At 40.8% G+C, this 26,858-nt stretch overlaps 1 protein-coding gene across 25 annotated transcripts in view; it reads left to right on the top strand.

Annotated features, from left to right (window-relative positions):
- FOXP1 (forkhead box P1) overlaps window positions 1-26,858 on the top strand; it is a 780,655-nt gene that overhangs the window by 628,133 nt on the left and 125,664 nt on the right. For all 25 annotated transcript variants that reach the window (XR_011557934.1, XM_070738223.1, XM_070738212.1 and 22 more), the window contains one exon: window positions 25,841-26,009. Coding sequence is in view for 24 of the 25 variants with exons in the window: in XM_070738223.1 (XP_070594324.1) it covers window positions 25,841-26,009 (169 nt within the window). In the remaining variant the exon portion in view is untranslated. The remainder of the gene's footprint in view (window positions 1-25,840; window positions 26,010-26,858) is intronic.

Genomic DNA, 26,858 nt, shown 5'->3' with positions numbered 1-26,858 from the left:
GAGTAGCTTACGAAAGACATATAAGCACAATGCTTTGTATTATTCTTTCTACTGCTTTTTAGAAAGTCTGATCTTAGATGTGTTCATTGAACCCAGTAGCTTCATCTAAATTTCAATCTAAACATTCTGACTGACAAATTCAGCCCCATACGTATATCTAATATAAAAAGAGCAAAGTTTGCTTTGTGCCATCACAATGTTCACTTGGTCCTTGCCCAAGTGAGTACCATACTATCTTAGAGTACCCCTATCATGGATACTTATATTTCATGCTTATTCCATGAACAAAGATGGTGGCATCTCTTCCCACAGGAATAGGATCACAGCTCTGTTTTAATATTCTAAACAAGTAGAAGCAGCATATAAATCAATTTCATGTATTTTCTTGCTGAGTGTTTAAAACGATTAGAGCGATCTCAGTCGTGGAAAATTGTCTTGTTTTGCAAGACCCTAGGTATCTTTATGTCTCTGCTTGTAATCCTTTCCCTGTTTACCACTTACCAAACAACTGCACTTACCTCTGGAAAAGAGATTTTTAGATAGTTCCAGGTGATACTGTACTTCTCTTGAAGCCCATTAGGGCATCTACAGGGAGAGAAGATAAAGGATGATGGACAGAATTTGCTGAAAGACAGTTTATGTGCCATTACCAGTTATTTTGTGTTATATCTGTAGAGGGGTTTTTGTGTCTTTGTGTGTGTGAGAGAGTGTGTTTGTGTGTCTGTGTGTGTATACAAGATAGAGAGAAGAGCCTAGGAGGCACCATATTTTCTCAGCAGGAAAACAATCATACCCATTAGACTAGCGAGTTCTCTTTATGAACTGACTGTGGGTCCCGGATTGTCTTCAACATTCAGCTACATGTAGGTTTCATGGCAAAGAAGCCCGAGTTCTTGACATTTGAGTGATGGGGAAAGAAGGGTCCTGGGATATAGATTCTTTCAATGCACAGCTGCAAGCTGAAACTGAAAAGAAATGGTTAAAGGTTTAAAAATTGGTTAACTACAACATTTTCTTGTATAGGGTGGCAAAAGCAAATAATCACGGTTGCTACTTGAGGAATAATTTATTATCAGGAAAACCTGTAACCCTCAAGTATTTTTATATATCGATACCAAACAACTGCACTTATCAGGAAAGACTTAATGAACTCAATCTGTACAGCATGGAGGACAGAAGGGAAAGGGGGGACATGATCGAAACATTTAAATATGTTAAAGGGTTATATATAAGGTTCAGGAGGGAAGTGTTTTTAATAGGAAAGTGAACACAAGAACAAGGGGGCACAATCTGAGGTTAGTTGGGGGAAAGATCTGAAGCAACGTGAGAAAATATTTTACTGAAAGAGTAGTAGATGCTTGGAACAAACTTCCAGCAGACGTGGTTGGTAAATTCACAGTAACTGAATTTAAACATGCCTGGGATAAACATAAACATCCTAAGATAAAATACAGGAAATAATATAAGGGCAGACTAGATGAACCATGAGGTCTTTTTCTGCCATCAAACTTCTATGTTTCTATATAAAAATCTATAATTATTAGAGTAGCCCTTGAGCTGGGGTGGCGCAGCAGGTAGAGTGCTGTACTGCAGGCCACTGAAGCTGACTTGTAGATCTGAAGGTCAGCGGTTCAAATCTCATCACCGGCTCAAGGTTGACTCAGCCTTCCATCCTTCCGAGGTGGGTAAAATGAGGACCCGGATTGTGGGGGCAATAGCCTAGCTCTGTTAAAAAAGTGCCATTGCTAACATATTGTAAGCCGCCCTGAGTCTAAGGAGAAGGGCGGCATAAAAATCGAATAAATAAATAAATTGCTACCACAAGTAGCAAAGATCAAATGATAGTGGAAAACAAGTACCACTCATGGCCAAGTGGGATTAGATGTGGAGCCATCCTTTGGCTTGTTCTGCCCAGATATGGAACCATGCCTTCTTCTGTATTTTGTATCTGTGATGGACTTCATAAGAACAGCCATGCTGAATCAGGCCAAAGCCCATTGAGTCCAGCATTCTGTGTCACATAGTGGCCCACCAATTGTACATGGGGATCTTGAGCAGCAAAAGAAGGCAAAACCTTCCCCTTCCCTTGACCCCCAAAAAATGGTACCTAAGGGAATTCTGCCTGCCTCAGCCAAGTCGGTACTTGGACATTCATTTCAATAACCACCAATATACTTGGCATCCATAAATCTGTCTAATCCTGCCTTGAAGCCTGCCTTCATGAACTCATGCTGTCTGATTTAAGTCAGCAGTATCCTGCCCCACAAGTATGCTTGGGTTCCTTGCACCTTGTCTTTAGGAAATTGATTTCAATATATTTCACTGGGGAACAGCAATTTTGTTGTCTTAAATCTGTGACTTGTTTTCAACTAACTTTTGGCCTCTGGATCCAAAATTAACCTTATTTATTTATTTATTTATTTATTTATTTATTTATTTATTTATTTATTTATTTATTTATTTATTTATTTATTTATTTATTTATTTATTTATTTATTTATTTATTTATTTTTTGATTTGATTTGATTTGATTTGATTTGATTTGAATGCCACCCCTCTCCGTAGATTCAGGGCGGCTCATAGTTTCTGTCTATCACATCAACTTTTACCCTCAAAAGTCATGCAAATTGTGCATATAAAGGAAAGGAAAAGCTTATCAAATACCCTGAATAATTTTATTCATACAAAGGCTATAATTGTTACTACAAGTTAAATTGTGTTCATACAAATAGTTTTTTTATCTAACGGTAATTATACATATTAAGGTAAAAAAATTTGCTTATAGCTTTTTCTGGAGTGTTTAATCTGTTGACATTCTCTCTTGATACCATCATATGTACATCCCACCTACCTTGATACCGTGCCTCCATGACCTTCAAATCTTGGTGGAATTGCTCACCCTGCTCCTCACTGACAGCACCAAGATTTTCCAGGAAGTTAGCAAGATGGCTATGTAAAAAAATGCAATTTGATGTTCATGTTGCTTAATTAACTATTATATATATATATATATATATATATATATCACATTCACCATCATCAGGCTGAAGTTTCAAGCTTCGTGCTGTTGTAAATATGGAATGTTTGCAACTGCCATTTCTTTCTTGTATATAGTGTTGGGGGTGGATATTTGGTGTGAATGTAGCAAATAGATTGGGTGACTATGTTTTAGTGATCTGATTGGTTGGTGGAATCATAATTACTAGAATGATTGACATGGTGATTATTATGAAGTGTTTTTTTTTGTTTAAGGCTGGTTTCCAAATCTCTGGTAGGCGGGACGTATCGTCCCTTTTATTCATGCAGAGGGGGTGTTTCTCAATCTCTATAGCTTCTAAAGTAATTCTTCTATATAAATTTTCTGTTTTGGAAAGTAATTTGGTTTTTTCAAAGTCAATTTCATGCCCTGTTTTTTTAATGTGCTGGACAAGGGAGGAAGTCTTTTCTTCTTTTTTAACTTCCTCCCTTGTCCAGCACATTAAAAAAACAGGGCACGAAATTGACTTTGAAAAAACCAAATTACTTTCCAAAACAGAAAATTTATATAGAAGAATTACGTCCCGCCTACCAGAGATTTGGAAACCAGCCTTAAACAAAAAAAAACACTTCATAATAATCACCATGTCAATCATTCTAGTAATTATTATTCCACCAAACAATCAGATCACTAAAACATAGTCACCCAATCTATTTGCTACATTCACACCAAATATCCACCCCCAACACTATATACAAGAAAGAAATGGCAGTTGCAAACATTCCATATTTACAACAGCACGAAGCTTGAAACTTCAGCCTGATGATGGTGAATGTGATTTCACCGAAACGTCGCATAGACACTCAAAATATTACACGGGGCAAAACCCAAACTCAGAACAATCTACATACATATACCCGTGAAAATCTACGAAAACATATATATATATATAATATATATATATATATATATGTCATATGGGTTTTTTTGCTGAATTTGAAAATTAAGAGAGACTAGGATAGATCTATTTCGGCCTTATTTTGGCTTCATCAGCTAGCCATACCCACTGGGACTTGAACCTGCAACCTTTGCCTTGAGAGAATTATCCTCTTGGCTACAGTATCCAATCCCTTCAGCTCTTATATATATATATATATATGTATGTATGTATGTATGTATGTATGTATGTATGTATGTATGTGTATATATATATATATATATATATATATATATATATATATATATATATTTTTTTTTCTTTTTTTTTTTTTCTTTTTTTTTATGTCGGATGACCCTGGTATATTTTTAAGGAACGTCACAGCTCCTCTTTTTTTGCCTATAGGCCCAGCCTAGGGCCACTGCAAGGCAGTAATATATTTATAGCCGACAAACTATATTTTGTATGTGTTAAATGTTTATAGCTGGAATTTTAAAATTAAGGGAGACCAGGATAGATCTATTTCGGCCTTATTAGGCCTCATCAAAAAAAAAAAAAAAATATACCAGGGTCATCCGACATAAGAAAAAACATATACCCCTCCCTGGTACAAAGCTGGATGGATTCAGATCGGATGGGTCTAATTGCTAGCTCTCTGCTTTACAATGCAGAAGCTTCCCAGATCGAATCCCAGTAAAAGAATGGGTGTGGCCAGCTGATGAGGCCTAATAAGGCCGAAATAGATCTATCCTGGTCTCCCTTAATTTTAAAATTCCAGCTATAAACATTTAACATATATATATATATATATATGACGGTCTTGGTATATTCGGGTTTCTTCCCGTGTAGGATTTGGAAATTTCTGGCGACGTTTCGATGAGGTCTCACTCATCATCTTCAGGCTGGTGTTTCTGTCCTTTTTCTCAGGCGAAGACTGCGAGACCTGAGCTGCATTCCTTCTATAAATACTGGTGGCTGGGTGTGGTTTGATGGCTCAGTAATTGCCTGCTGTGTAGAAACTTCCTGGTGAGTCAGAGGGGTAACAATTGGGGTCGTTGATGTAGCTGAGGTATGCTGGTTAGTTAATGGTTGTAGATTAGGCGTGATGTCCTGTGTAGTTAGAACTTGTAGGCTGCTTGATTGCTTTACAATGTGTGTCCTGAGTCTGGTTTCTGTGGCTGGGATATGTTTGAGGGCTGGTTTCCAGATGTCTGGTAAGCGAGAGGTATCATCCCGCTTGTTCATATTTTGGGGATGTTTTTCTATCTCGATCGCTTCCATGATTATTCTTTTGCTGTAGTGTTCTGTTTTGGAAATTAATTTGGTACTGTCAAAATCAATTTCATGTCCTGTGGTTTTGAAGTGTTGGAAAAGGGAGGAGGTTTTTTCTTTTTTCTTTAATGCATTCTTATGTTCTGCAACACGTGCATTAACTCTCCTGTTTGTTTGTCCAATATATGTGGCTGGGCAGATTTTACATGGTATTTGATAAACTCCCTGGTTTTCAAGTTGGATATTGTCTTTTGGGTTTCTTAGGATGTTGGCTATTTTTTTATCTGTACCAAAGGCTGTCTTTATGTTGTGTCTGCGGAGAATTTTACTGATTTTATCTGTGGTGCCCTTGATGTAAGGGAGGAGGGCGATGCCATTGTCCTGTTCTGTGTCTTGGTTCTTGGGGGGTGTCTCTTTTTGGATTAAGTTGTTGATTGCCTCTCTTTGGAATCCATTGGAAATTAATACATTTGTGAGACTGTGTAATTCAGGTTCCAGGTGGTCTTTGTCGGCTAGGCGTTGGGTTCTGGAAATGAGGGTCTTGGCTACGGAATTGATCTGTGCGGGGTGGTGGTGGGATTTTGCGTTCAAGTAGCGGTTGGTGTGTGTCTTCTTCTGGTAGAAGAAGTAAAATCTGCCCAGCCACATATATTGGACAAACAAACAGGAGAGTTAATGCACGTGTTGCAGAACATAAGAATGCATTAAAGAAAAAAGAAAAAACCTCCTCCCTTTTCCAACACTTCAAAACCACAGGACATGAAATTGATTTTGACAGTACCAAATTAATTTCCAAAACAGAACACTACAGCAAAAGAATAATCATGGAAGCGATCGAGATAGAAAAACATCCCCAAAATATGAACAAGCGGGATGATACCTCTCGCTTACCAGACATCTGGAAACCAGCCCTCAAACATATCCCAGCCACAGAAACCAGACTCAGGACACACATTGTAAAGCAATCAAGCAGCCTACAAGTTCTAACTACACAGGACATCACGCCTAATCTACAACCATTAACTAACCAGCATACCTCAGCTACATCAACGACCCCAATTGTTACCCCTCTGACTCACCAGGAAGTTTCTACACAGCAGGCAATTACTGAGCCATCAAACCACACCCAGCCACCAGTATTTATAGAAGGAATGCAGCTCAGGTCTCGCAGTCTTCGCCTGAGAAAAAGGACAGAAACACCAGCCTGAAGATGATGAGTGAGACCTCATCGAAACGTCGCCAGAAATTTCCAAATCCTACACGGGAAGAAACCCGAATATACCAAGACCGTCATACCTGTACCCGTGAAAATCTACGAAAACAAATATCTTACCTCTACGGGGAGGATACCTTCTTGCTGACCAGGACCTACGAGAAACTCGAGGTCCAAAGAGCTACCATCCTATGTGACCTCAAATTTCTACGCAACTGCCGAGACCGAAACCTGATCCCCAAATGCTGCCAACTAAAATTCCATTCTAAAACCCCATCCACTGAACGGATCCTGAAAAGAACTGAATTAGCCCTAATCAGAAACGAACTCCACAGAAAAAGATTCCTACTAGACCAAACCAACAAAGACCTACTCAGTCTTCACCTCAAACTCAGCAACAGAATCCACCCAATACTCTGGGACAAATCCAAACAACTAGCCCTCTGGAGAGCTGAAACAGAAACCTCCCTCAATACAGATATACACACCAGGAAACTCCATAATTTGGAAAAACACCAGAAGCCAAAACCTTTTCCACAGCAACTCATGAAGAATACAGTACACAATATATCGGACAGGACCCTCACCACAGCAGAAACCAACGTCCTCTCCAAAGGATTCAACTTTGCAGTCGCCCCCAAACGCATCCCCACTGAAAACATCATATGCGGAGTTGAAGCCAGCCTAACCAAAATCAACCAAGATGAAGCCAACAAAATCAGACTCGAAGTCACCAATGTCCTCTGCTCCAGCATTCCACCCAGAAGCAACTTACATAAAGATGAACAAAAAGCACTCACCAACTTGAGGAAAGACAATAACATAATCATCCTCCCAGCAGACAAAGGCAATGCCACTGTGGTGATGAACACATCTGACTACCAAGACAAGCTATCCAACCTACTCCAAGACCCCGCCTACAAACCTCTAAGCACAGATCCTACCACCTACCTGGAAAAAACCACCAAATCCAAAATAAAAGCTTCTCCCATCAGTCAAGAAATCCAGCAAAGAATCATCCCCAGAGAAAAATCATCCAGATGCCCCAAGCTCTATGGCCTCCCCAAGATACACAAAGAAGGAACACCACTCAGACCCATAGTCAGCTCCATAGGCTCACCCCTACAGAATCTTGCCAAATTTCTCGCCAAACAACTCCAGCCCTATGCAGAATCCATCATGTCTCATGTACAAAACTCATTCCACTTCATAGAAATCATAAAGGAACAAAACCTACAACCCAGTGACCTTCTCGTAAGCTTTGATGTCATATCTCTCTTCACCCAAGTGCCTATCAAAGAAGCCCTGACAGCCATCCAAAACAAATACAACCCCCCCGAAGCACATCTTAGATCTGACCAACCATTGCCTGATGAATACATACTTCATCCACAATGGACAAAGATACAAACAGATAGAAGGAGCCCCCATGGGATCACCCCTGTCCCCCGTCATCGCAAACTTATACATGGAATATTTTGAAACCAATGCCTTGGACAAATCTGAATACAAACCCAAACTCTGGCTTAGATATGTAGATGACACCTTCGTAATTTGGCCACATGGGAAAGAAAAACTGGACAGCTTTCTCACACATCTCAACAGCCTACACCCCAAAATACAATTCACCATGGAAATAGAAACCAACAACAAACTTCCCTTCCTGGATGTCCTAATCTACAAAAAACCCGATGGCTCCCTAGGACACACCGTCTACCAGAAGAAGACACACACCAACCGCTACTTGAACGCAAAATCCCACCACCACCCCGCACAGATCAATTCCGTAGCCAAGACCCTCATTTCCAGAACCCAACGCCTAGCCGACAAAGACCACCTGGAACCTGAATTACACAGTCTCACAAATGTATTAATTTCCAATGGATTCCAAAGAGAGGCAATCAACAACTTAATCCAAAAAGAGACACCCCCCAAGAACCAAGACACAGAACAGGACAATGGCATCGCCCTCCTCCCTTACATCAAGGGCACCACAGATAAAATCAGTAAAATTCTCCGCAGACACAACATAAAGACAGCCTTTGGTACAGATAAAAAAATAGCCAACATCCTAAGAAACCCAAAAGACAATATCCAACTTGAAAACCAGGGAGTTTATCAAATACCATGTAAAATCTGCCCAGCCACATATATTGGACAAACAAACAGGAGAGTTAATGCACGTGTTGCAGAACATAAGAATGCATTAAAGAAAAAAGAAAAAACCTCCTCCCTTTTCCAACACTTCAAAACCACAGGACATGAAATTGATTTTGACAGTACCAAATTAATTTCCAAAACAGAACACTACAGCAAAAGAATAATCATGGAAGCGATCGAGATAGAAAAACATCCCCAAAATATGAACAAGCGGGATGATACCTCTCGCTTACCAGACATCTGGAAACCAGCCCTCAAACATATCCCAGCCACAGAAACCAGACTCAGGACACACATTGTAAAGCAATCAAGCAGCCTACAAGTTCTAACTACACAGGACATCACGCCTAATCTACAACCATTAACTAACCAGCATACCTCAGCTACATCAACGACCCCAATTGTTACCCCTCTGACTCACCAGGAAGTTTCTACACAGCAGGCAATTACTGAGCCATCAAACCACACCCAGCCACCAGTATTTATAGAAGGAATGCAGCTCAGGTCTCGCAGTCTTCGCCTGAGAAAAAGGACAGAAACACCAGCCTGAAGATGATGAGTGAGACCTCATCGAAACGTCGCCAGAAATTTCCAAATCCTACACGGGAAGAAACCCGAATATACCAAGACCGTCATACCTGTACCCGTGAAAATCTACGAAAACAAATATATATATATATATATATATATATAATTCCTTATACATATAAAAGATATAAAGAAAAAGCTTGACATGGCAGAAGAAAACTAACTACAGTTTTGAAACCAGCATGCCTAATTAACTATTAAAAAATCTCAAAAATCAAACTTAACAGAAATTGTGTTACAAATTGTTCCCCAGTGTTTTTTCTTAGGTATGGTTAGGTTAGGTTAGGTTTACTGGATTTATATGCCGCCCCTCTCCGCAAACTTGGGGCGGCTCACAAAGGTATACTTTTGACAATTCTATTGCCTGGTGAGGATGGAGATGAGATTTTACCTTGCGTGTAGCTTTATTGTTGTTGTTTTCTGTTGGAGATTCTCTTTGGAAATTCTTTGTAAGCTGTTCAAAGAAATCTGATTGGTATTACATAAGGAAATAAACCCATCAATCACCTTTTGCTCCTTATGTGTATGAGAGAAAGACGAAGACAAGAGTGCTTTCTATTGTTCTGAGCTATAGGTAAGCCAGAACCTTCTTTTTCTCAGCCTTCTTTTCTCTGTCCATCTATTTGCTACCACATAGCTGGTTGGCCCTTGAAAAGACCAGGGAATAATGCTGCCTTACTTTGGGACAGACCTTTTTTATCAAAGGATATATACCCTCATAGGATATGTATGGAATACATAGCCTATTCTTTCTCCTATCTACTAAAAGGTTAAAGGTTCTTGAAGGTTCACCTGAAAACTATCTTTACTAGAAATATTACAATTTCCATTCTTCTCAAGATTAGTGGAGCAAAACTTAACTCACAAAATATTTACAGGCAAAACCTTAACATGAAACAATCTATTGGTACTGTACTATTGTCCCTTGCAAAATTTGTAGGATACAATTTCCTTTTAAATGTATTTCTTCTAAATAAATTATGAAACATCTCATAATCCATGGATGTTTGCTATTCACCTTCTACAACAAAGACTTTGTTAATTCCATCATATACCGTATTTTTCGCTCCATAAGACGCAGTTTTTTTCCTCCCAAAGTAGGAAGAAAAATCAGCCCCGTCTTATGGAGCGAAGATGCAGGCGGGGGGGGGGAGGCTGCGAACTCGGAAGCGCCATCCCGCCGGCTGGCTGGCTAGCTGCTGCCTGGCCCCCTCCCTCCCGGAGGAGGGTCTCCCTCCGCACCACCAGCGGCGCTCCCCCCCGCCAGCCAGCCAGCCAAGCCCCGCGCCCGCCAGAACCGGCTCCTCGCTCTGCCCCCGCCGCCCGCTGCATTTGCAGGAGGTGGGGAGGGTCGGGCGGCTCGCCAAGGCCAAGAGGGATGCCGCTGCCCCCCCCTTCCCTCTCTCCGCCCACCGCTGCGCCTTCTTGACGCCGAGAGGAAATGCCGGCAAAGGTTTTTCTCAGCGGAGGTCTTCAATGTCGGGGGAGCACGGGCGGTTGCGCGCGCTCCCTATCTCCCTGCTAGCCCACTCGGAATATTCAAAATAAGAAAAGTCTTTGGCGGCAAAGGTTTTTCTTATTTTGAATATTCCGAGTGGGCTAGCAGGGAGATAGGGAGCGCGCGCAACCGCCCGAGCGCCCCCGACATTGAATATCACCTTCGCCGGCCCCGCCTCTCCTGCAACCCCCTTGCTGGGAGCCCGGGACGAAAGTGCTCTCGGCAAAGGTGAGGCGGGCAGGGAGTGCGCGCGTCACCGCTGAGAAGAACGGAGAGAGAACGAGAGTGAGTGAGAGCAACAGACAGCAAGATAAAGAGAAAGTGAGAAAGAGAGAGTGAGAGAAAGGGGGGAGAGAAAGAGATAGCAAGAGAGAGAGAACAAGAGAAAGAAAGAGCGTGAGAAAGAAAAAAAGAGAGAAAGAGAGAGAGAGAGAAAGCAAAAGAGACAGAAAGAAAACAAGAGAGAGAAAGTGAGAAGAAGAGAGAGAAAGAGTGGGAGGGAGAGAGAAAGAGAGAGGGGGAGAGAGAGAAAGAGAGGGAGAGGGAGAAAGAGAGAGGGAAAGGGGGGAGAGGGGGGGAGAGAAAGAGAGAGGGAGAGGGGGGAGAGATAGCAAGAGAGGGAGAGAGAGAAAGAGAGAAGGAAAGGGGGAGAGAGGGGGAGAGAAAGAGAGGGAGGGAGAGAGAGGAGATAAAGGAAGAGGAGAGAGAGAAAGGAAGAGAAAGAAAGAAAGAGGGATAGAAAGAGAGAGAGAGTGAGAGATGCTCAGTGAGCCTTTCTTTGAAGTTGCCTTTCTTTCTTTCTTTCTTTCTTTGTTTCTTTCTCGCTTTCTTTCTTTTTCTCTCTTGCTCTCTTGCTCTTTCATTCTTTTTTCTTTCTCTTGCTTTCTTTCTTTCTCTTGCTTTCTGTCCTTCCTTCCCTCCTTCCATTTCTTTCATTCCCCCTCTCTATTTTTATTTCTCTTTCATTTTCTTTCTTTCTCTCTTTCTTGCTTTCTTTCTTGCTCTTTTTCTTTCTCTCTTTTACCTTCCCTTCCTCTATTTCTTCTTTTCTTTCTCCTTTCTACCTTCTTCCCTCCCTCCCTCCCTTCAGTCCTTCCTCTCTTACTCTCCCCTTTCATAAGTTTCCTTGCTTCCTTCCTCTGTTCCTGTCCCTTCCCCCTTTCTTTGTTTCTTTCCTTCCTTCCTTCCTTTCCTCCCTCCATTTCTTGCTTTCCTTTTCCTTCCTCCCTTCTTTCCTCCCTCACTCCCTTCTTTCACTCCTTCCTCTCTTCCTCTCCCCTTTTTGGCTCAAAATATTTTTTTTCTATTTTCCTCCTCTAAAATCTAGGTGCGTCTTATCAGCAGGTGCATCTTATAGAGCGAAAAATACGGTAATTGTTGTAGAATTCTATCTGAACTTGATTTTTTTTCTCCCCGCAGAGAAGATTGAACAGATTGTAAACATTTAAGATAGGGATGATATCTTTGGCCCTCCAGAAGTTGATGGATTATCCCATCACGTTTGTGTTTACTTTAGTATTCACATAAACAGGTTTAACCCCAACTGTCCCTTCAGGTTTTCCAAAGATGCATCCATCTTTGTTGAAATCTGAGCCAGCTAGTTTGCTGCCGGTAGATCTTTTTTCTTTTTTCCTTCTATCTCTCCTGCCACTATAGGCTTCACAACGGGTCTTCAAACTTGGCAACTTTAAGACTTGTGGACTTCAGCATAGCTGGCTGGAGAATTGTAGTAGCTGAAGTCCACAATCTTAACGTTGCCAAGTTTGAAGACTTCTGGGCTTCACTATAGTGCAGGGTTTTGTATATCACATCCCAAATATAATAATTTTAGCCTTCTTTGTGTCTCAAATGAGAACTTTCCATGTACAGTAGTACCCCTAGATACGAGCATAATTCGTTCCAGAAGGGAGCTTGTATGTCGAGCAACTCGTATCTGGAACAAATAACTTTAGACATTGTTTTTCCCCTCCGAGATAACCAAAAGCAAGGATTCTTGCGTCATCTAGTGGACACTCGGCTAGTATCCCGCATTTGAGCTCGGGACTGGAACAGAAATGTCTCTCCCCTCGTGGCTCGCATCTTGAAATACTCACATTTAGAGCAGCTCGTATCTAGAGGTACTACTGTATATATTTTGTAACCCATTAGCCCCGAGTCTTCGGAGAGGGGCAGCATACAAATCTAATAAATTATTATTATTATTATTATTATTATTATTATTATTATTATTATTATTATTATTATGTTTCATTTCATTGATGACCCACTACTTCTCAGAAGTCTTCTCCAATATAAAGTTCAAGAGCATCAGTACTGTTCCTATCCTGCTTTTTGAGAGTCCAACTATCACTTTCGTACAGTGTCACATGGGGAAAAAACATTGCCTGTGCTTTTCTCAACTTTGTGGAGAGTGACACCTTATACCTTCTTTTCTAAAGCCTTCATTGCTATGCTACTGATAGTTCAGGTATAATTCCCTGCCTTATGCCTACCCTATGTGAGGCTGTCATAAATTGTGGGTAATTGACTTTTAGATGATGGCAGATTACATAATTTCAGGAGAAAGTACTTACATTGTGGCTCCTGGCAGCTCTAGCTGTCATCTAAGTCTTTGAAGGAATGCAGCCCCATCACATCAGCCAAGCCCTAGTTTTGGGCTTAGCTAGATGGGTGTCCTCAGTTAGGTTCTGTTATTCCACCTGAATTGCTGCTGTCTTTGTATGGTAATTGCGATGATCCCAAAGCACCCATTCCCATATTGCTCCATACATTTCCTTACCCATCACCAACCCCTCTCCCCTTGCGGTGTGAAAAACTAAGTTTTAAGCCAAGTGTGAATTTTACAGCTGAGTTATGAAATGGGGGTGACGGGGGGGGGGGGCTATAATAAGAAATGCTGACACAAACCTTAACAAGAGCCTGCTAACGGGCGCCACTATAATAAAAAAGGAACAGATTAAAAAATGTCTAAAATGTAAATCTAAAGGACTAAGAGTAATTAAAATGGAAATGGCACAGGGAGGGAAGGCATGTAATTGTGAGATATCACTGTGCAGAATGCTCTCAGCTTTGTTTTGCTGGCTGTTTTTCTAATTCAGTAGGGCTTACTCATCAGTGGCAGTTCAATGCGCGTTAATGACTCTGGGATGCAAGCATCACTCTGGACAAAGAAATGATTATTGTGCGGTCAAAAGAAGTTCAAAGACAAGAAGGGAATTTCAGTTTTTCCCTTAGAGATCCACATTCAAGAGCATATAAATTAAGCCAAATGTTAAAAACCACAGTCTGAAAGCTGACTTCAAAGTCACAACTCTCTAATTAATGAACTGCGAGCTTCAGTTTGGACAAGTTGTGGTTTGATGTGCCCATAAATCAACATGACAGGCCTGTTTCACAGTCTCAGACAGGGCTTGTCATTGAGTCGCATCAGATGTAAACACGGCAGAAAAAAAAAACGGGGAGGGGGGGAGGAATAGCAAGGAGGTGCAATTGATCAACAGAATTGGTAAAAACCCACTTTTGAAGCACATTATGCATGATCACAGGAAATGGCTATAGCCTCAAGAGGTTTTCTCCTTCTGCTGCTGCTTTTTTGAATCAGATTTCTAACAACCTTCAAAAGGGAGAATAAGAATTATGGAGCTTCTCCCCTGTGGCTGCAAGGCAATAACCCCCTGTTGTTATTTTGTGCTTCTTTCTGTTCAAAGGCATCAAATTTTAGTTTTTTAAGGATCTTTAACTCTATATTTGAAGACAAACAATAAAGGGCTGCCACTGTCATTCTTATCAGTTACCAAGGATTGTATTTTTCCCCCCTTTCTGTTGCCACTTCTTGTTAACCTCTTATTTGGTCTATTAGACATAGTTCTGAATGCAAGCCTGCATGCTGGGAGAACATGAAAGTTCAGATGAGCTCAGAGGGCAGATAAAGAAATTTGAAGGGGAAAGTTACACAGCAGAATGAACGATAAAAGTTAACTCTTCTAAATTGCTGCTGTCAGACAAGAGAGCGTCTCTGACACACAGATGATGGTTTGGAGATGAAGGAAAAATACTTTGTGTGTAAAAAGACAAGAAGGGAAGTTGGACAATGTAATGGAATTTCAATATTTAACAGGGCTGATGTACTGTGTGTGCATGTATCTAATGTTGCAGTCTCCAAAGCTGCGCTGAGAGAAGACTGTTCTCTATTTTAAACTGAATTATTAAAAGTGGTGGATTGGATGGAAAGAGCAAGCATCTTTTTTCTTTTAAGTGATACTTGTTTTACAGATGGGTGAAAGGATGTGTAAATAGATGGATGTATATCTTCAAATGATGTGCGTTTTATCCCATAGGTTTTTCTGATGCAAATTCCTTAGTTTGAGAGAACATTCTTGCTAATTTGATATGCTGACAGTGGTCCATGTAAGATACATGTACGTCTGTATACCATTTATTTGAATCTATATTCTCAATATTAAATTATTGCAAAAGCTATTTTGAATTTGACATTTGCCACAGTGCTAAAGTGGATTGACTTAATGCATCATTTCATGCATTGTAACAGTCCCTGTTATTGTACCGTTTCCTGAAAGCACATCTGTAACCTTAAGTAATGCAGTTTTTAATCTAAAACCAGTGTGCTTTCAATAGTGAGTTTTTAAAAAGTCTTATTTCTTCCAAGTAAAGAAAATTTACAGCAGGGTGGAGAATATCTCTATTGCAATGTTTCCATTTCTTCAAGCCAGTTTTCAAATCTGCAACTTAACTCAACACTTCTACTGTGTTTTGCTTTTATTAAAAATTATCCTACTGAGTATATAAAATAGGCAGGAGAAGGGGAGAGATGAGGGATTTTAAATATAATTTAGAAAATATTCCAACCTTTAAAAAAAATAATTCAACTTAAGCTGAATAGGTTGTTTTAATAAAAGGCTGTTTGTCCTCCAGAGTTACGACAATTTATGTTAGGCAGTAGGGAGTAACCCAAGAAAGGAAAACAGACCTTTGACAGCGGCTCTAGGGAGGAGATCAAAAATGCGAGTTTTATCAGGATATTTCAGCATTCTAACAACTGACTACTGACCTGACAACAGGACTGCACCGAGACCTTTTTTGTGTGCATTCAATTGTGAGAAGTAAACAAACTGCCTTGTATCCTGTGTTTGGTAACTGGGTGGGGAACACAGTTTGGCAACGTATGTTGCTTTTAAGTTCTTTCTTGGACAATGGGTTTGTGTACTTTTTTATTCTGGCTTTTTAAACTGAAAAAAAAAACTTTCATGAGCTTTTCCTGGAGGATAGCTGTGAAGACAACAGAACAAGCATCAGTCAACTTACATAAATAAAGCTGGCTTTAAAATATTAACTTGCAGTAAAGTGGCAAGTCACTGACACGTCGCAAGCAGGGAGCATTTGCATACTCCTTTCACAGTATATATTTTTCACAACAATTAACATCTGAGATACTGAACAATTATTAAACCCTGGTTTAATTGTCATTGGAGATGTATCTTAATTGAAAAACTTCAAAAGATTATAAAAGAGATTATAAAAAACAGTGGAATTATTTGAGGGCAGAGCTGGTTCAGAACTTATTTACATCTTTGTTGTTCTGGCTATAGATACAGTTTAAGAAAACAGAAGTTTAATTATTTATTTTAGTCAGTGAAGTAATGGGCTGGTTAATAATACACTGGAGGGAGATTGTGTTTCCAGCAAAATAAGCTTCTTGCACTTGTACCCATAAAATTATCTGCTCAGAGAAGGCAAACTCTATTCCAGATTTGTTTGTTTATTTCCTAGTTTTATATTCTACCTTTTCTCCAGAAGGTTAAGGTGGTATATACAGTGGTCCCTCGATTTTTGCGGGTTCAAACTTCGCGAAACGGCTATACCACGGTTTTTCAAAAATATTAATTAAAAATACTTTGCCTTTTCTCCCCTATACCACGGTTTTCCCCGCCTGATGACATCATATGTCATCGCCAAACTTTCATCCGCCTTTAATAAATATTTTTTTTAATAAACTTTAATAAATAAATATGGTGAATAATAATCTAAATGGTTGCTAAGGGAATGAGAAATTGCAGTTTAGGGGTTTAAAGTGTTAAGGGAAGGCTTGTGATACTGTTCATAGCCAAAAATAGTGTATTTATTTCTGCATCTCTACTTCGCGGAAATTCGACTTTCGTGGGCGGTCTCGGAACACATCCCCCGCGAAAATCGAGGGAACACTGTGCAACATTTCTTCCTTGATCTTTCTCCATAACAAGAATCCTGTGGAGTACATTAGAGTAATTCAAGTCATGCCATGAGTCTCTATGGCTGAGAATAGACTCGAATTTTGGTCTCCACAATTTTAGTTCAGGGCATTAACCACTGCACCATACTAGCTTCCAAAAGTAGATAGCAATCATATATTAAATAATGTGCCTTTTGATCATTCCCTTCTACTACATAGGTTTCAGAAAGCTAGCAGACTTAAGAAATGAACTTTTGTATAGTTAATTTCAAGACAGTCTCTTCCTAGTTAAACGTGCCCTTAGATAAATGATGTAATACAGATTCAGTTCCATCTGAGTAATTATGGTAACGGCTTTTAATAGACATGTTAAGGATAAAAAGAGAAGTGCGTTTGCAATTTGGAATAAAAAGAGTTTGAACATGCATTCCCTGCCATGAATGCCCCTTGACAGTGTCAGAATATATTTCTGGTGAGGTAGCAAAAATAAAGAATAATTGGGAGGGGGGATTTAAAGAGAAAGAGGACAAATAAGGAGAAACTACAAGATAGAATACTTAACAATGAGTACACCCTTGCCTCCAGTCCTAGTATGCTTCTAGTCGTGGGAAGCCCCATTTTGCCATTGTTGGCTGCAGTTTCCCAAGAGGTGTATTTGAGCAGTCAAGGAGATGCTACCCAGGTCATTTCTGCCTCAAGGCCAATTTAACTATCATGCTACTCAAATGAACAGTGCCAAGAAGAACCCAGCTTTTTATGAAGGACTTAATGGTTGTTTTCCACAATACTCTTAATTAAGCTGAAATAGAATTAGATAGTTGCAGTTAAAATAATTAATCATATTTATATAGCTGCCTATCTCATAAAACAGGAGTCCCAACCTTTTGGGCATCAGGGACCGGATTGTGACAGACAATTTTGTCCTTGAATTGGGAGGGGGGGTATTTTGGTTTTGCTCACTTGCTCACCCGTCACTCACCTCCATCTGTGCAGCCCAGTTCCTAACAGACCATGATTGGTACCAGTCCATTGCCTTAGGGACCATAAAACATGATACTGAGTGTTGTGGTTAGCTCTGGCCCAGCTCCTGCCCCAAGGACTGTGGATGTGGGGGAGACATCCACATGCTGTAGGCCTGTTTTGCCCTTGGTGGAATCTGCTGATGAAGGCTCCTCTGACCAAGAAGACATGAGTGACAGGGAGGAGGAGAGTATGGCAGACAGCTCAGAAGGAGATCAATTATCTAGCTCCTCCTTGGATTCAGAACAAGAGTTAATGATACAGCCACGCATGGGGAGAGCGATGCATAGGCAACAACAACTGAGAGATTATTATCAAAGAAAATGAGGCCACCTGTGGTTGGGTGCGGCTGTGGTAATTAGTGAGGCTGCTATAAATAGCAGCCTGTGGGTTTGGCCATTGTGGAGGATTATCTGATTGTTGGGTTTCGTGACTGCTTTACTGACTTTGATCTTTTGTGTGCTGATTTTTCCCTGCTTTGAAACTAAACCAGAGCAAAGTGTGTTTCACTTTGTGAAAGAAGGACTGTGAATTGCCTCACAGCTGCAAGCTAAGTATCACAGAACTGATAAGGGACTTGTACAAATTACCAGTTTGTTTGGAGACCAGTGCTCTTTGCTATACCAAAAGAGGGCTTGGTTTAAGTGAATGTTCATTATAAAGAACATTGTTTTGAATTTTCAAATGTGTCTGAATGTGTGTCTGAAATTTGTACCTGTGAATTTTGGGGAGGAGTGTACCAGAGAGCCCGACAGAACACTGAGTAGTGTACAATAAAAACAAGCTATAAAATAATGTGTGAACCAATCATTGTCGAAGTAGGATATTGTTTTGAGTCATAATATAATTATTTGTTTGACACATATTTTATGTAACCCAGATTTGTGTGTGTGTGTTAACCTGGGTTTGGGATTAATATGTCAACTGCCTGTTCTTAGTATGTTTTTTAAAAAATTTGAACCCTTGGCTGGTTCAGCATTTATGCATTTGAACCAGTTGTATTATATTTTTTGCTATTGTTAATTTTGACAATGAAATAAGAGGAAGGGAGGATCTGCTTCTCCCAGACATTTGGTGTGTGGAAGCAAAGGAATAGTTTATTTTCTTGAGAAATGCCTATTCATTTCAGCTGGAATGAAATACAGGTGAAAGAAGGTGTAACATTTGATCCAAAAATAAAAAACAGCTCCAACAAATGAAAATAGGTAATTAAAGTTCCAGGACAAGTGGGAATTTGTTTCAAGGAAGGGTTCTCCCAGAGGTATTTTAAGGAGCATTTCTTCAGATAATTCTTCCAAGAAAGAAGGCAAAATGTATATGTAAGATGGCTGCTGAAGAGGCAAAGCTATACATAGCAATTAGCAATAGCACTTTATTTATTGATTTGATTTGATTTGATTTGATTTGATTTGATTTATATGCTGCCCCTTGGGGCAGCTTGCAATATATAACTTAACTTACAACTTAGACTTATATACCAGTTTACAATGTTTTTACAGCCTCTCTAAGTGATTTACAAAGTCAGCATATTGCCCCCACCAATTTGGGTCCTCGTTTTACTGACCTTGGAAGGATGGAAGGCTGAGCCCGGGGAGATTTGAACTGCCAAATTGCAGGCAGCTGGCAGACAACAGAAGTAACCTGCAGTACTGCACTCTAACCACTGTGCCACCCTGGCTCATTTATTATTCATTTAACTTTATTTCCAACAAAAATAAATTTTTGTTTTGTATAGCTGTATAAATATATTCTGGTCTGGTTGATTGGGAGAAAAATGGACTTCCCACTTTAATGGCAGGTAGTAAATGTCTTTATACTGTAGATGTTTTATAAAGACTTGTTCCAATCAAAATTGAATCCTGATGATTCCAGTTCTATATGGCATTGGACCAGATTACCTCCGGAACCGCCTGCTACCACACGAATCCCAGCGACCGATAAGGTCCCACAGAGTTGGCCTTCTCCGGGTCCTGTCGACTAAACAATGTCGTTTGGCGGGCCCCAGGGGAAGAGCCTTCTCTGTGGCAGCCCCAGCCCTCTGGAACCAACTCCCCCCGGAGATTAGAACTGCCCCCACCCTCCCTGTCTTTTGTAAACTACTCAAGACTCATTTATACTGCCAGGCATGGGGGAGTTGAGATAGCTCTTCCCCCTAGGCCATTACAAGTTATGCATGGTATGTTTGGTTTTATAATAGGGGTTTTTAGTTGTTTTTTATTATTGGATTGTACATGTTGTGTTTGGACCTGACTCAAGTAGTACAGGGTCCGACTCACGAGGGAGGGCACGCACCTGACATGGTATTCCTTTCCGAGCAATTGAGTAATGGTCTGAGACTAAGGGGCTTAGAAGCATTGCCTTTGTCATGGTCAGACCATTTCCTACTACAGCTTGACTTCCTGGCTCCAATCCTTCCCCGCAGGGAGGCGGAACCAATGAAGATGTTCCGCCCCAGACGCCTGATGGACCCAGAGGGCTTTCAGACGGCGCTTGGGGTTATTCCAGAGGCACTCATCCACAGTTCGGCGGAGTCTCTTGCGGAGGCCTGGAATACGGCTGCTGCGGAGGCTCTTGACCAGATTGCGCCTTTGCGACCTCTCCGTGGCGCTAGACCCCGTAGAGCCCCATGGTTCAACGAGGAGCTCCGGGAGTTGAAACGCCAAAAGTGACGTCTAGAGAAGCGATGGAGGAAGAGTAGGTCTGAATCTGATCGAACACTTGTAAGAGCTTTTATTAAGACTTACAAAGTGGCGCTCAAGGCGGCAAGATGCGCGTACCATGCCGCCTTGATTGCATCAGCGGAATCCCGCCTGGCCGCTCTGTTTAGGGTGACCCGCTCCCTTCTTAACCAGGGGGGAGTTGGGGAGCCCTTACAGAGTAGTGCCGAGGAGTTTAACACGTTTTTCACTGATAAAGTCGCTCAGATCCGGGCCGACCTCGACTCCAATTGTAAAACAGAGTCGACTGACAACGAGTCAGTCGAGGTGACTGGGGCACGTACTTGTCCACCTGTCTGGGAAGAGTTTGATCTGGTGACACCTGATGAAGTGGACAAGGCCATTGGAGCTGTAAGTTCCGCCACCTGTCTACTGGATCCGTGTCCCTCCTGGTTGGTCTCGGCCAGCAGGGAGGTGACACGGAGCTGGGCCCAGGAGATTACCAATGCTTCCTTGGGGAGGGGAGTTTTTCCATCACTCTGTAAAGAAGCGCTTGTGCGCCCCCTCCTCAAGAAGCCCTCCCTGGACCCAGCCATACTTAACAACTATCGTCCAGTCTCCAACCTTCCCTTTATGGGGAAGGTTGTCGAGAAGGTGGTGGCGCTCCAGCTCCAGCGGTCCTTGGAAGAAGCTGATTATCTAGGTCCCCAGCAGTCGGGTTTCAGGCCCGGTTACAGCACGGAAACCGCTTTGGTCGCGTTGATGGATGATCTCTGGCGGGCCCGGGACAGGGGTTTATCCTCTGTCCTGGTGCTCCTCGATCTCTCAGCGGCTTTCGATACCATCGACCATGGTATCCTTCTGCACCGGTTGGAGGGGCTGGGGGTGGGAGGCACTGTTCTTCAGTGGTTCTCCTCCTACCTCTCTGGCCGGTCGCAGTCGGTGTTAGTGGGGGGTCAGAGGTCGGCTCCGAGGTCTCTCCCTTGTGGGGTGCCTCAGGGGTCGGTCCTCTCCCCCTTGCTATTTAACATCTACATGAAACCGCTGGGTGAGATCATCCAAGGACATGGGGTGAGGTATCATCAATATGACGATGATACCCAGCTTTATATCTCCACCCCATGCCCAGTCAACGAAGCGGTGGAAGTGATGTGCCGGTGCCTGGAGGCTGTTGGGACCTGGATGGGTGTCAACAGACTCAAGCTCAAGATAAGACGGAGTGGCTGTGGGTTTTGCCTCCCAAGGACAATTCCATCTGTCCGTCCATTACCCTGGGGGGGAATTATTGACCCCCTCAGAGAGGGTCCGCAACTTGGGCGTCCTCCTCGATCCACAGCTCACATTAGAAAACCATCTCTCAGCTGTGGCGAGGGGGCCGTTTGCCCAGGTTCGCCTGGTGCACCAGTTGCGGCCCTATCTGGACCGGGATTCATTGCTCACAGTCACTCACGCCCTCATCACCTCGAGATTCAACTACTGTAACGTTCTCTACATGGGGCTACCTTTGAAAAGTGTTCGGAAACTTCAGATCGTGCAGAATGCAGCTGCGAGAGCAGTCATGGGCTTACCTAGGTATGCCCATGTTTCACCATCACTCCGCAGTGTGCATTGACTGCCGATCAATTTCCGGTCACAATTCAAAGTGTTGGTTATGACCTTTAAAGCCCTTCATGGCATCGGACCAGAATATCTCCGAGACCGCCTTCTGCCGCACGAATCCCAGCGACCGATTAGGTCCTACAGAGTGGGCCTTCTCCGGGTCCCGTCAACTAAACAATGTCGGTTGGCGGGCCCCAGGGGAAGAGCCTTCTCTGTGGCGGCCCCGGCCCTCTGGAACCAACTCCAGAGATTAGAACTGCCCCTACTCTCCCTGCCTTCCGTAAAGCTCTTAAAACCCACCTTTGTCGTCAGGCATGGGGGAACTGAAACACCTCCCCCGGCCACGTACAATTTATGTATGGTATGTTTGTGTGTGTGCTTGTTAATATAGTGGGGTTCTTTTTAAAATTATTTTAAATACTTAAATTTATTGAATTTATTTGGATTTGTACGATTGTTTATATTTTTTTGTTTTGAGCCGCCCTGAGTTCGCGGAGAGGGGCGGCATACAAATCTAAATAATAAATAAATAAAATAAATAAATTATTGTTGTTAGCCGCCCCGAGTCTGCGGACAGGGGTGGCTTACAAATCCAATAAATAATAATAATAATAATAATAATAATAATAACAATAATTATTATTATTATTATTATTATTATTATTATTATTATTATTATTATTATTATTATAATGTTCTTGGCATGTCACTTGTAGCTTTTCATTGTCATTGCCTTTTTCCAATTTTTTTTAACTTCCCCATCCTGCCTTTACTAGTCAGCTTTCTTGCTGAACATCCTACGTAGTAATCAGGCCCAACCACGATTGTTATTGTTTTTTAATCAGCCAAAGTGGGTAGATGCTGACAATACATATTTAGAATGAATTGTTTGAAGATGAAAATAAAGAAATTTCCTATAGGCAGTTATTCTCCATTGAATATAGGTTTTAATTCTTCAAACACTGCCCATTCTTCCCAAAAACTGTTGTCTTATAGTTTATATATGTTTCAGCCAGTCAAGAGTTAATTTCCTTTCTGCAGCCCTTAGCTGCAAACTCTCTGAAGCCCTCCACCTTGATATGATTCCTAACAGATTAGGGATATTAGATAATTTCCTTCTGTTTATTGTGCTAGTGCACTATGTTATCTTTCTATCACTCAGATAATTACTAAGGAAATCTACATTAACTTTTTTTTTTGGCTAGCTTAAGGAATTGCTAAACATTGGCTTGATGCACTGATATTTTACACAACCAAAGTTTCCTCCTGTCATTGCTCAATAAATAAAAAGATCCTTATCAAAGCGGCAAAAGCTTTTTCATGGGTGCTTAAAGAACAAAATTAAATAAAATACAAGACGAGTAAAACCTAAGGGCTTGCTTAAATGATACAAAATGAAGGACTCTGAAGCCTCAAGTACTGCACATATTAAGTGCATTCAAATAAGATGTTGTTTGCTAAATTATGAATGTGTATAATTAAAATCTAGTGGCTGTTTCTATGAAAGATTTACAGTGTTATTTCATCGTTTGTCATGGCTAATTAACAATATTAGATGAAGTTTTTCTTCTTCAAAGGTCTGGGATTTTTTCTCATTTATTTATGTCAGAAGTGATAAACAGAGTAGTTAAAACCTTCTCTGGGGGCAGCAGTGAGAAAGCAACACGGTCTTTTACACCTCTAAGGGTTCAAGGTTCAGATCCTGGCAAGTATAGCATCATAGTATTTTCCCCTGAGATAATTTTTTCCCCAAACAGCTGAATTTTTTTTTAAGTGGAAATGATAGATTGCATGACAGCAACAGCCCCTATGGAAAATACAATAAATTAACCAATTGGTGCCTTAATAGCTGAGACAGTACTTTAATAAGTAAATAGAGCATAGCAAGGGTTATTTATCATTACAATTAATTGTAGATGTATGAGGTTCATGTTATTTTCTGTGTTTGGATTAGGCAGCTCAAGTTTATAAGAACTTCATGAGCTGCCAATCATAGTGACAACCAACATTTTTGAACCACACTCATGTGCACTATTAGTAAAATTACTACAGGGTGAATGCTGAGTCTCTATCTGTAGACTCCATTCATTGAAATTGTTTTTTAAAAGTATGCCATAAAGTCATGCTTTTTAAATGATTTAAAAATTTATAATTTATAATGTTTTAAATGCATGAATTTGGCTAATTCCATATTGCAGTGACAAGAATTTTCCACTCTACCCCATTTAAGATTAAAGTTTTGGAAACATTATGTCTTCTGATAATATATGGTAGTGTTTTGTTTGCTTATATTTTTGTCATACCTTTTTCATATTGTTAATATTTATGTTTGTGTCACCATAAAAAAATAAAAAATATGATAAATGGAAAGTTCTTAGCTTTTTTTTAAAAAAAAACTTAATTTCTCTTTTTTTTAATGCACAAATGTTGTTTAACTTTTATAAGTTTTCTGTTGGAACTAATGGGACCATTAGTCACCTCCTCCAGCTCCTGGAAGGATATACACAGAGAGACACTTGGTGTTTTTTTTAAATACATGTAATTGTTTAAATTACTTTTGAAAGAATGGATAACTGGTATGGTAAAAGCACAGTCCAATTTGCAGTATTTATTTCTGTGAATGCAGTGAATTCCACATGAGTGCTATTGGCATAATGCTTGCTTTGAAGTGTGTCCATCTGCCCAGAAAAGAAAAGAAAAGAAAAACATAGTTAAATTGAGGTTGGCGGACACTAGTACGTTCCATTAAATAATTGTCTTTGGGTTACATTTGTCTACCATGGCAGCCATTTGGTGAATGGCCTAGTCTTTCCTCGCTACCACTCATTGTACCCGTGAATTCCTTGAAAAAAATCTAAATTGTCATGATCCTGCTTTACGCAGTCCCCCACCCCCACCCCAAGTAGTAGTAGACTTGAATATAATTATTTTAATAAGACTTCTCAGAAAAGGCAGCTTTTTAAAATTAGGATTTGGCCACCATTCTGAAACCCATTAAAGGTACAAAATCAGCCAATAATTTGAGGATTGCTTTAACAGATCTGCGTAGCCTGTGATCCATCATGCTCAATGTAACTGACTAGCTTTGAATTATGGCTTGCCATGTGATGACAGCTAGGTCCCTCATTTTTACACTTACAAGCAGGCAGCAAAACAGCAAGGTTTATTGAGCACCTGGTATGCTGCCAAGCTCAACTCTTGGAAAACATTTAACTAATGAGACATAAGATATGCAGACATGCTTTAAAAATAATAGACATTTGTGATGTCTGTGCAATTGTACCTTTGTGTGGTGCTTAAGGAAATTTCCCTAAAATCAAAATGCATTGGGAATTGCTGCTACTTTCTTATAGTGTAGATGCCCGGGGCCCATTGATAGTTACCTGAGCTCCTAGCAGCAATTCTCGTAAACTAGCTGTAACTATTTGCGTGACTGTTTGTATTCCTGCTACTTGCCGGGGTTTAATCCTCAAGTGGAACTAAATCTAACTGAACATCACATTAAGTAGACATGCATAAAATCGCACTGTTCATAAGTCTTTTACCCCTTACTGTAGTTCTGGCTAAGACGGTCAGCAGCTTTCAAAGTTCTTTAAATGCATCGTTTCCTTCCTCCCTAAACATAGAAGTGTGGCAGGGAGTAGTAAATATATGAAACTAAAAGAAGCGTATCAATTTCTTTCTCTTTGCCAGCCGCAGCAGCAGCAGCAACAACAGGTGACTTCGCAACAGTTGGCCTTCCAGCAGCAGCTTCTGCAAATGCAGCAATTGCAACAGCAACACCTCTTGTCTTTGCAACGACAAGGTTTGCTATCAATTCAGCCGGGCCAGCCTGCTTTATCATTGCAGCCTCTTACTCAAGGTAAGGGTGGATTTTGAGGGTTGCCGACAATAACGGGGATAAATCACTCCAGCAAGAAAGACACCCCCCTACCCCTGTGAAATTAGTTTGCATTCCTTTTTTCTAGCTGTCACATTCGGAACATAAGTGACATTTGTGATGCCTGTGCAACTGTATCTTTGCATGGTAGCTAAGGAAATTCCCTTGGAAGCAAAATGCACTGGGAACTGTTGTTACTTTTTTTACAGACCTCAGGCCCCAACTTTCCAAACTATAGGTAATCTTTGATTTAACGCTGTCAGTTGAGCCCAAAATTTATGTTGCTAAAGAGAGACAAGAATTAAATTTGAATTTTGCCCCATTTTACAACATTTTCTTGCCACAGTTGTTAAATGGATTGCTACCATTGTTAAGTTGATATCACGGCTACAAGATACAAGAATGCAGAAAAATAATACTATTATTATTATTATTATTATTATTATTATTATTATTATTATTATGTCAATACAACACAGCAAACGAGATCACTATGCTGAATTTCGTATTTCATCACCAGTCGGGCACTTCCCAAGCACCTAGGACTGCGTGATGTAGCAGCGAATTGTTTGCCAATCCCAGTAAACCAGCCTTTTGCAATTGACAGATAGAGATTTTGTCAATTCCGATGGTTTTCAAATGTCTGCTGAGATCCTTTGGCACTGCGCCCAGCATGCCAAGTACCACTGGGACCACTTTCACTGGTTTATGCCAGAGTCGTTGCAGCTCAATATTTAGATCTTCGTATTTCACTAATTTCTCTGCTGTCCTCTGGGATGATGATGATGATGATGATGATGATGATGATTATTATTATTATTATTATTTAGA

This window comes from Erythrolamprus reginae, chromosome 2 (assembly GCF_031021105.1).
Source record: "Erythrolamprus reginae isolate rEryReg1 chromosome 2, rEryReg1.hap1, whole genome shotgun sequence".
NCBI lineage: Eukaryota > Metazoa > Chordata > Lepidosauria > Squamata > Dipsadidae > Erythrolamprus > Erythrolamprus reginae.
The sequence above is the reverse complement of the archived record's forward strand: the minus strand, read 5'-3'. Positions and strand labels throughout refer to the sequence as shown.